The 11,309-nt window shown below is 49.0% G+C and overlaps 1 protein-coding gene across 1 annotated transcript; it reads left to right on the forward strand.

Moving 5' to 3' along the window:
• Window positions 1-3,482: 3,482 nt before the first annotated feature.
• Window positions 3,483-9,162, forward strand: nobox (NOBOX oogenesis homeobox). The gene is made up of 9 exons (XM_030347753.1): window positions 3,483-3,764; window positions 3,904-4,069; window positions 4,494-4,600; window positions 4,817-4,895; window positions 5,452-5,590; window positions 5,766-5,902; window positions 6,904-7,177; window positions 8,111-8,424; window positions 8,524-9,162. Exons 1-9 carry the CDS (start codon window positions 3,483-3,485, stop codon window positions 8,934-8,936), a joined length of 1,911 nt encoding a protein of 636 aa, XP_030203613.1. The 3' UTR covers window positions 8,937-9,162.
• The last annotated feature ends 2,147 nt before the right edge of the window (window positions 9,163-11,309 follow it).

Here is an 11,309-nt window from a genome sequence, read left to right on the forward strand (position 1 = left end):
TCTTTTCCACCCACATCATACCCAACTCTTATGTACTCACCTGCCTGTATCTGTATGCAAGTGTTTTTGTGTTTGTATGTGTGTGTGTGTGTGTGTGTGTAGTGTGTGTGTATGAATGCGTGTCTCTTTTCTGTCCATTCACTGACTTTGGAGCTTCATCCCCCCACCCCCCACAGTGTCTTTCACACACACTAACTTGTGTCTTTCACCATCTGTCTGTCTCTCTGGTCAAGGATATTCTGTAGGACACAACACTATTTTTCTCACAGGCGGGATTCTCTCTTAACTCTACTGTCTTTTTTAAAGTAACTGTTAAAGTGTAAAAAAAAACTGTTTGTATCCATCTTAACTTGCATAGCCAAATAAGAGGTGTGTGTGTGTGGTGTGTGTGTGTGCATGGGCCTGCTAATTTGTATGATTAGCTTGCTGTATGAACGGGTGTGTATTGGTTTGAAAGTCTGCGTGTTAGTGTGTGTGTGTGTGTGTGTGTGTGTGTGTGTGTGTGTGTGTGTGTGTGTGTGTGTGTGCAAGCGAGCGTGTATGTGTGCAACACTATGTGTTTGTTGTTCCCCATCCTGTTTTTATACATTTGCATTTTTTTAAGGCTGAGTTTCTGTCATTGGTTGAGTGTGCTGGGGGAAGCTGATCTTTCTGGCCACCACTCTGTCACTAATCTGCCACTTTGTTCCAAATAAAAGACCTTATTGGGTAAAAATAGACTGCCTTGTCTTTCTGTTGTTCACACTCCTGGAGTCGCAGTACATATGCCTCTGATCCTGGTTACTGCCTTGTTTCTGTTTTTTACAAACCTTAGCAGAAAAAACCTGAGTGGAGACATTGACATGAAATCTCTGTGAGAAGTTCAAACAATGATCACAGGGAGAGTGGAGATGGACGAAGCCTGACCATCAATCTCTGCTATGTGACGTCTCAAAATTTAAGGGCAAATCGGTGTAAACATTTTTCCAATTTTAACGACGGGGCCACAATGGAAGCCTCATGTGTGTCTTGGTTACCATGGCGTCTCACTAGGGCCCCTGGGTGCACCGTAACACAACACAGGAAACACGCAGCCGTAACACACCTGAACACTACTACTCACACACGAACGTGAACTCTCACTCCTCTGACATGACACAGTCGTACTGTTAGCCTGACCTACATTCCCTGTCTGGCCGAATACGTTAAGTTAAGCAGTGTGCCCATAGTATATATTTTTTTATATTTGCACGTGATCACAGATGATAGATCTTGAAAGAGCACATTACCGCTCAACGAAGTAAACCCTTAGCAAGGAATAACCCGATAAGGTTATTCTGTTTCATTTTTTCTCAATAAATTCCAGAAACAAAGGGATTGCATAAAACAAAATAAAATAATCATGACTGCTTCCGAGCACATAGTTACATTAAACCAATCTTAACATTTTCAACGGCTTGTGCCTTACTTTGCTTTTTTTGCTTTTCTTTGCGACTTGAACTGAACGGGAGGTACTGAGGGTGGGGTCTGAATAATGGGGAGGTTGGGGAGGCATTTTCTTTCATTAAAATAGCGAGTCACAACACCATCCATCCCCAATGATCACGGAAAAGCCCAGAACGTAGAGAGATGACGTTTAATGAGGAGGAGAACCATGGATGCATAGAAGGGAAAAGGCTTCCCTCCACTCACGTGTTTAGTGGGGCTTGCTACTGATATGGAAATAGGCAGCAGCACGTAGAGTTGAGGGCGATGGTCGCATGGCAGTGCGCCTCCCTCTGGGGGGAGAAAGAGGTGCACTTCAGTAGCCAAATATGTTCTGTAGCCGGAGTTTACTAGTTGAAATTAATTGTAATTGATCGAATGCGTCAGGGTCTAAACATTGCCCCACCTAGTGGCAAAAAAAATGTTAGACTAAATCCTCGAGCACTTTAGTATGTGACTTGGCATATACAGTTATTTCAATTCACATGCAGAGCAAAATACTAAATATTTTTTTAGATGTGCAATCATGCAAATTGATACTGAAATGGTTGTTCAATTTGAATAAAGGTCAACGACTTATATTAGCATTTACTATTACCATTATCCATTCAATGTGCTTTAATTCATGTGCATGCTTTTTCTGTTTTAGTGACAACGAGGTCCAAATATCACGCTTTGCCTGTATATTATTAAAAACATTATGTGCTTGAGTTTGAAGTAGCTTGCGGTTCTTTTTTTCATTCCTGAATAGATTAAACCTGAGACTATGATGGGTTACACGTCTCCACGACGTCCAAATCTGGATTTTTGATGTTGGGTTATTCGTGGAGGAATTATGGCGCATCTACATCCTAGAATATGAGGGTTGGGCTCTGTGACGGAATATTGGTCCACCTGAACATTTGGTTCCTTAGTGCCAAGTGGTTGATTTGCTTGATTACAAATCCTTCACCTTTTGCGGATCTCCACTGATTGGCTGAGTCCCTTTGTCCCTTCACGTGACGATGCTTACCGAGTGGACAACCAATGACTCAATCAATCCATCAGCGTTATTATCATTCTGGATGTTTCGCCAAACTTGTTTGCCCACGGGACATCACTTATAGACGCGCTTAGCTTATTGGTGATTCATTATGGACGGGGAGAGTGATTTAAAGGACGGTAAGGAGATAATTAGTTTTCCCTCATTGCCTTAATTAGAATATGTCAAGTGACATATTGCTGACCTGGTTTTGTAAAAGTGCATCAGGCTAACCCAGCTAACGTAGATCGGAAAACCTTTCGAAACTCCGGGTGTAACTATGAAAGATAACAAACTTTATATTCCCAAGGGTTTCACACTAGTCACTGAAGGCCATATGAAATTAATTATTTCCCATTAACATTTAAAACCCTGGAGAGTTGATGGTTTGGAACATTTGGTGAGGTGTGCGCGTGGCCAGCCGACCGGAGTTAATTAAGGGTCAGGTCCTCACCTGAGCGGACACCGCACCCAGGGCCCTCATTAGCCTATATGCTCAGCGACAAGCTCGTGCTCCGGGGATATCATGTGACTTTCAGTACAACTATAAAGAGCATTTGAATAAATGTTTGATATGACTGTAATTCATAAACATGCATTTGTGCTATATTACCAAATAAAGGTGTTGCTCAATGGGGAAGACGTATTAAAAGCCACAAACCAAATACCTATATTCCACTGAGAGCTAAAGACGAGTGTTGCTCTATTTCAGGCTGTCCGAGCCTGTTGTGTAAAGAACATGAGGACTCTTACACCATGGATGATGGAATGAAGGAAGAGGAGGATGATGAAGAAGGGGGTGTGGAGGAGACGGAAGGAGATATAGAGGCACTGGAGAAGAATGAGGGGGAGTCGCCCATTGAAACAGAAATGGAGAACGATGAGGAAATACTCTCGAACAAGAAGGAACACGACTCAAACGCCCCTGCACGACGAGGAACGGAGGTGTTATCGAGAAACACCACGTCGAAAGCACAGTGAGCAAGCGACGGACGACATGGAGGGCAGGGCCGGCCCTGACCTGACGCAGCAGGTACCCGAGGTCATCTCGCTGGAGTGTATGGCCGCGTCAGGCCCGGGGGACGACCACGACCTCTTTGACTCCCCGTTTGGCGGCGTTGGCCACTATTCCCCCCTGGCCTCTGTCCCTCTCCTCATGACCGCTACACACCCCCACGACCACACCACCCCCATGCCTGCACAGCCCCAGGGGGGCCCAAGGCCCCACAACACCCTTCAAGGCCAAACCCTCCTGAAGCCGGCCCTGAAACCAAAGGAGGTTAGGAGAGTCCCACCCAGCCTCCTATGTTAAGGCTCACTCCCAGTATAGTGTCCACCTGGTGGAACCATTGAGTGTAGAAGAAGGTGAGCTGTTTGAGGTGCGTCTGAATGCTGTGGCTGTGGTTGGCCCTTGGCAGACGCAGACGTCCCAGGCGGGCTACAACCGCCGCTCCATACGCCACAGGGGGAGGAGGCGGCTGATGGTCCTGCCCCCGCTGCCGAGCCTGGACCTGGGGGAGGTGCTGGACCGAGCCCTCCGGCCCCCCCCGCCCAAGAAGAAGACCCGCACGCTGTACACCACTGGTGAGGGCGGGGGGGCGGCTGCTAGTCTCTCTCTGATACACAACATGAAACGGCTTTTAGAGCACAGCTTAGCTCCGAAAAATGGTGCATTGCCCAGTAAAGCAGGTAATTAGTACAGAACAAAACATGTGAGGAATGTGATTTCAAGTCCTCATGGATGCGATTGGCTCGTGCCGAAGTGAAAGACTTGCCAGCAGTGTATTACTGGCTTTACATGAGTGGGAGGGGAAACATGAAATCATATTTGTTGAATGTTAAGCCGGCCAATTTTTGGTTGCCGTCACGACCAAAAAGATTCAGCTGTGGAGGAAGTTAGATTTGATTGTGAGATTACTTTTCTCAACGGCGTGAATTTCTGGATGTCATGGTGACTTTAATGATGGAATTTGGTTGTCAGTGTGTAATCCTTTGTTTGTCTCCTTAGATCAGTTGGAGCATTTGGAGTTTCTGTTCCATGACGACCACTATCCTGATGCGGAGAAGAGGAAGGTCATCGCCGCGTCCGTTGGGGTCACACCACAGAGGATCATGGTAGGGTTCAATCTACCCCCACTTTCTCCAGGATCGTTCACTGACGGTCCTCTGCTTGAGATTCATGGTTATTTTCTTCTGTCTCAGAATTGTTTTCGACGATTTGTCCAACTAATTCATTTCAGTCAGGACCATTTCGAAATACATTTGTCATGGAGTAATCCAGTAGTGTTTGGCAAACTGACTCAGTCGTGTTAAATCCCCCTGCCCGTCCAGAGCTACAGTGCTGGAACGGGCAGGGGACGCAGCGGGAACACCCCCCGGGTGATGGAACAGAGCCAGCAGCAGCAGCCTGGTATCAGAGTTATTGGTACACTACAGCCATTTGATAGCACTTATTCAATTCCACATTGCTCATCCAGGTAAAATGCAAGGTGTTGCACAGAGGAGGCTGTTGCAGGGGTGGTGGTGGGTGTTAGCGGTGCCATGAACACAGAGGTTGATGGAAGACTGAGTAGGCATTTAAGAGGAGTGTTGTGTTTTGTGTTGTTTTTTGAAGCTGGGTGTATAAGTAATGAGCCATTATCTTGTCTGCTAAATGCCCTATATGTAAATATGGGCGGTGTCACTTAATACGTGTGTGAACAGCGTGGCCGGCCTGAACTAATGCCATGCTCTATTTAAATCATACAAATTAGCCATTAACTTCATTTTAATCTTGCGTCTCCTTATTCTCTTCCCCCTATTTATCTCCTATTTTTAACATATTCTTTCTTTCTTTCTCTTTCTCCTCGTCTCCCTCCCTCCCATCCTCCATTCCTCCATCCCTCTGTGTCTCTATGTCTTCCCTTCTTCATCGGTCTCCCTCTGCCTCTTACCGCCCTCTCTCCACTCTGGTCTCTGTGGTCCAGGTGTGGTTCCAGAACCGGCGGGCCAAGTGGAGGAAGATCGAGCGCTCTGTGAAGGGGGAGAAGCAGAGCTGCGTGGGCAGCAGCAGCCTGGCCCTCCAACAGACCCATCCCTCCTGTCAGCCAGGGTGGCGCTCCCCATGTCAGTAATTACCTAAAGCCGTGTTTCAGCGTTCTCCCTTTTCTTTGGTTATCTCAACACGGTGCCAATGAGTTGTGTCTTGGCTCAACGGTGCGGGCAACCATTTGACGGTAACGAGTGTCTCTTGTTGTCGGCTGTGCAGCCGGCTGAGCTAAGCTGTGTGTTGTCTTGTCAGGACGGGAGCCGGCTCTCTGTCCCTCAACCCTCCCTCCGTGGCTCACTCCCAGCCCTCGGCCGTAGCTGCCTTCCCCGGGCCGTCGGGCCAGGCACTGCCCTCCTACGGCGAGCTGCTGGCCAGCCTCACCAGCCTGAGTAAGCACCCATGTCCAAAGCCTCGTACTGTGAAGCATGTCCCTGTAGAGCAGGTCGGAGCCAGGCTCCTTGCTCAAGGACGTGTGGTAGTCTATCTCCCAAGATAAACACATCCGAGAAGAAAGGTTTAATCGCCCTGTTCAGCCAAGGTCCATGGGAGAGAGTGAGTGGTTTTTACTGGGAGGAGTGTGGTTTAAAACCAGCCTTAATGGATGGTGTTGTTGTGTAGTCAGGCCTCTGTTGAACACTAGAGGTAATACACTGTCCACAATCAGCTGCGGATTAGGGTTATTTTTTTCAAAATTGATTTAAGCGTTTTTTCTGATCTACTAAAGTAAAAGCTGGTAATTTATTTTATACGTTCAATTAGTTCAAGTGAGAATCCATTTAAATGATGTTAATGACATGTAACAAATTTCCCCCTTCAGACAGGATGTTATGGCACTTGCCACTGGAAATGTTGAATACTGAATGATTTTCGTATAGCGAGCTAATTAAGAGTAATATCCATAATAAATTGACTGTGAAACCCAATTATTAGAGTTGCCATTCCCACATTTTAGCGTATTACTATAACCATATGGTCTTGCATAATATTTAGACCGTAACTTGTATTATGTTTTAAAGGTGCTTTAGGTACAATTAAAGGGATAACTTTTGACTGAATTTTTTAGAATTAAACAAAAAGAACCACCCGTCAGCTATTGGTGAGTAAAATGCTCTGTGAGAATATCTGTTTCTGGTTGCCTGCACAAGCCTCCTTAAGAGCCCATCTAGATTTAGGACCGCTTTTAGGGACACCTCTTCCCTGATCCATCTAGCCTGTCAATCACAGGGGATGACATGCAACACTTCTCCATAGCACAGAAACATAGTGAGCGAAGAGCAGTCTGATGGTTTGGTTAAAACGCTTGCGGTGCTCGTTTCTACTCTCCCTTTACACCCCCCCATCGTACCTGCAGCCTCTTTAACGTGACTGTGTTTACCTCTGACTGCCCCAGGCCAGCCTGGACCGATGGACACGGGGCCCACCCGGCCTCCGTCTCTGGGGGGCTCCTCGGAGTACAACCCCCCGCAAATGCACAGCCCGCCGCCGCTGAGGAGAGCGAGCCTGCCCCTCTACGCCAGCAGCTACACCCCTAACCCCGACCTGCCTCTGCTCAGCACCCCGGCCCGCACCCCCGGCCTCTGCCTGGAGGCCCTGGAGGGCCGCTCCTTCCTGGCCCACCTGGACGACCCCGGGAGGGAGCCCCCCATGCTGCACGCCGACACCAGGTCAGTGCCGTCCACAGGCCTGGGTCAGGGCCCCGGGCCGTTAGGAAACGTTGCTCTCGGATATCAGAACAAGATATCAACCTGCTCTGCAGCCCTCATGCAGGCCGTGTACCGTGTAGTGACCTGTTATGCTATGCTCTACTTTCATGTCCATCTCCATTATCCTCCATACAAAGGTACAAAACACCAATACAAATTATACAATTAATTAAAATGACATGGGTATAATTGTCATTACTTTGGCATTGCTCATGTTAGATATTACAGGGAACATAAGCAGCCTGGAGTCTGTTCTGTCGTTGGACACACCTTGTGTGTTCATTTGAGTGGTCAAGTAGCCACTTCACATGATAGATCAATAGCTGAATCAATAGGCTTTGTTGTGCTGGAGACATGCGCCTTCACACCTACTCTCCAAACTCAGCGTGGGCGTTTGAAACACTGAGTCTCATTCTCCTTGGTAAGAAGACATAAGCCGTTAGCCGTAAGAGCAGAACGCAAAGGTTAAGTACCTGCACAGCACCAGAAAGGTCGCTGCACCTGATTTAAATAGGGAGTAGGAGATCAAATGTTAGGACCTGTATAGGTAAATAAGCAGGATCGTTGTCATTTGAAGGTTTATAGGGGAGTAGTGATGTGATGATATCCATCGTGGTCTTGCATTTTGGTGGATGGTGAATGTCGAGTGATGCCATTTCCTGGACTTGTTCAATGGGTGTTGTTATTGGAAATATATGAATGAACGCCGCTAGGTTCTTCGTCATAACATCCACTTCGCAAATAATGGATTCTGAGATTCTTCTTCCGACTATTAAATAATTGATGGCAAATGGAAAAATATCATCAACCGATCGATATGGTCTTATAAATAGAAGTGACTTTTCAGTATTTCCCTGCGTCGGCTGACGTGTGTTTCCCCTGGCTTGCTGACAGCTCCCTCTTCGACTACAGCGAGGGGCTGGACTACCTGACCTCCGCCAGCCAGCAGAACATCAACAACCACAACAGCTACTCCTACCGGCCCCAGGCCCCCTACCCCTCCAGCCAGCCCCCCCAGCGCCTCACCTACCTCACGCCCTCCCCCTACCTCACGCCCCACCCCCCGGACTCCAACCCCACCTCCTACCTCACCTTCGGCCCCGGAGGCGGCGCCAACGGGGTCGTGACCTACGCTGCTGGAGGCCAAGCCTACTTCCAGCCCCACTCCAACCCCGGGCAGATCCTGCTGCAGGGGGGCGGCCCCCACGGTGAGTCTCCACCTAGAGCAGGGGCCTGAACAAGAGGGGCAGCTCAGAAGCAGAATGGCTACATGTGTTGATGGGGTTGTTGTGTGTGTGTGTGTCCAGGGGGCCCCCCAGCCTACCAGTCCTACTCCTGGGGGAACATCCTGGGCCAGCCGGCGGTGGTCCAGCGGGCGCAGGGCCCGTCCTCCTACCCGGGGGGCCTTCAGCCGCCCAGCTCCACCAGCACCCTGCCCTCGTCCTCCTTCTTCATCAGAGGGAGCCATGGACCCTCCAACCCCCAGCGCTGTTCCTCCCACTCCCAGACGCACACCTCCGTCACAAGCACCACCACCAACCACAGCTTGGCAGCAGTCCAGCGCGGGCCACAGGTCCCCAGGGGGGCAGCCCTGCCGACCCAGCTCAGTCCTGCCTCGCCAGGCAGTCCACCACTGCCCTCTTGTGTCAAGATTGAGTACGAGAGCCCGGACCAGATCCACAGCCACTTCCACTGTGACTTCTCCCCCATACACTTCTGAATCGGCTGCCTCGTAAATTGGGACAAAATAAATGTTGTGACTGTGAATCGTATTTATATGTATACTAGGTTCAGATTATGGGCCGTGTTTTGTTATGATCTCACTCTATGTTTGTTGTTGTTTGACCTTGACTCAATCCCTTGGCCTTGAGTTTCATCTAGTTTGGCTTGAATACATTTACATTACATTTGATGGCTTGAATACATACCAATTACATTGCTGTTTATTTCTGGATTATGCGTGGTTCAGTGAAACGGTGTGATTTGACTCAGCAAGTATGTTCCTCATCATTCCAGTCCGCCACCAGAGAACACTGTTCCTCCTTCAATTAGGAAGCCAACACATGGAGAGGGGAGCTGTCGCGGAGTGCCCCGATCCTGGGGACGAAAACAAGGGCAGAGCTTAGTCGAGGACGGCAGTGTCTCAAGACAACAGTGATGCAGCCCAAATCTTTAATCTGTCTGCCGCCATCTGCTGTAGTCAGAAAGAGGGAGAGAGAGAGAGAGAGAGAGATGCTGGAGTTTGAGGAGAAACATTTCACTGTTCCCCGGAGACCAGTGAACAGTTGGCGGCCGCATGGATTCGACTACTAAGATTACAAAGTACATCTCTGAATCACAGCCCACCTGAAGGGCTGGTTTGAATACTGGGCTCTGGGCTGTCCTGCATACTACAGAATGAAGGGGGGAGACGCGGCCCGGGGGGGGGGGGGGGGGGGGGCCCAGGAACGAGCCGGTGGAAGACGAGGGGGGGAGGAGGGGAGGGGCGTCTCTGGGCCTGATGAGTTTGGGAATGAAGGATGAGAGTTGAGACGAGCAGTTGCCATGGGAGTAGGAGAGGGGAGTGATGGATGCCCCCTGCTACTAGAAGCCGGGGGTGGAGAGGTGTGGGGGGGGGGGGGGGGGGACAGGGGATTGTGGGGCGAACAGAGCTGGTGGTTATGCAACTGCTGTAGTTTGGTTTGTTAATGACCCTGGGCTCTTCCTGCAGTACTTGGCCGCTGGGCCGGGCCTCTTGTGAGTGTTGGCAGAAGGGGCCGAACCGAATGCCTGCGGAACCACCACGCACCCGCGCTCAGTAATGCCCCGTATGTTTCTCCTCTAGCACAGAAGTGGCTCACAGGACACACACACACACACACACACACACACACACACACACACAAGGAAAGCAAACACGCCGATGCAGTCCCTCCTTCATTCCTGGACGGGCCGTACTGGCGCTCCCCTCACACTCGGGGCAGTCACCGCCCGGTCCTCAATGTGGACAGTGTGGAGCGTGCTGACCTGGGAACACCAGTGGGCTTCATGGATCCACATGATTCTCACTGTAGCTAAATGCCAAACGGCACACACGTGTGCTTCTATGGGTCTATGTGCTTGTCTCACAGGAGTGAGTGTGTGTGTGTGTGTGAGGGAAAATGAGTTTGGGTAAGGCTTGTGATTCTTTTTTCCAGGACTACGCTGGTGTGAACAGAGGCTGCTCACAGTGTAGCAGCCTCTGTTTGTCTGTCCCTGCGCACCAATATGCATAGGTCTGCGCGTCTGTTTGGTGTGGGAGTGTGTGTGCGTGAGCGCCTGATAGGATGGCTCAGTTCTCCTCGATCCACCCGGGTCAATATTATTCCAGTATGCTGAGACCCGAAAAAAGGGAACTTGTTTCAATATTTATGGATGTGGTCAAAAAGAAAAAGAAAGACACACACACACACACACACACACACACACACACACACACACACACACACACACACACACACACACACACACACACACACACACACACACACACACTCCTTCAAAGCAGAACATTTAAAAAGGCCAATCCCTTTATTGATTGAGTTCTGACAGGCTGCTTTCTATGTTGTGAGTTTCAGATTCCTACAATTTCCCTTTATGTGTTTTCTAAGGATTTGCCTTGATCTGATAACACAAAATTTCCCCTGGCCCTTAAGCTAGAGCTATATAACATGTTCATAATGTGAATAACATTTATAATGTTTTAAGACATATTTTCAAAGGGACCCTAGCAACACTCCTGTGTTGCCACCGGCAGCCATCAGAAAGAACATAAACTGTTTACTGGGTAATACTATTGCAGAGTTAATACGACTTGGCAAGTCGGTGTCGGGAGATTTCAAGCCAGAGAATCCAGTTAATTATTTTTAAAAAATCTGCCTCCAAGTAGTCAAACAAGTTGTGTACCAACCTCATGGTCCGGAGTCAATGGCTGGACTCAGGACGGACCTTTACTGTTGGACCCGGTACAGCGTCGGCAGCACCGCCACGGCCGTACTGCGACACGGCTGATTGGTCTCCATTGCCGACATGGTCTAACACAAGCTCTGTCATTGTGTTCGATATAGATCACTTT

This window comes from Gadus morhua, chromosome 22, assembly GCF_902167405.1.
Source record: "Gadus morhua chromosome 22, gadMor3.0, whole genome shotgun sequence".
Taxonomy (NCBI): Eukaryota; Metazoa; Chordata; class Actinopteri; order Gadiformes; family Gadidae; genus Gadus; species Gadus morhua.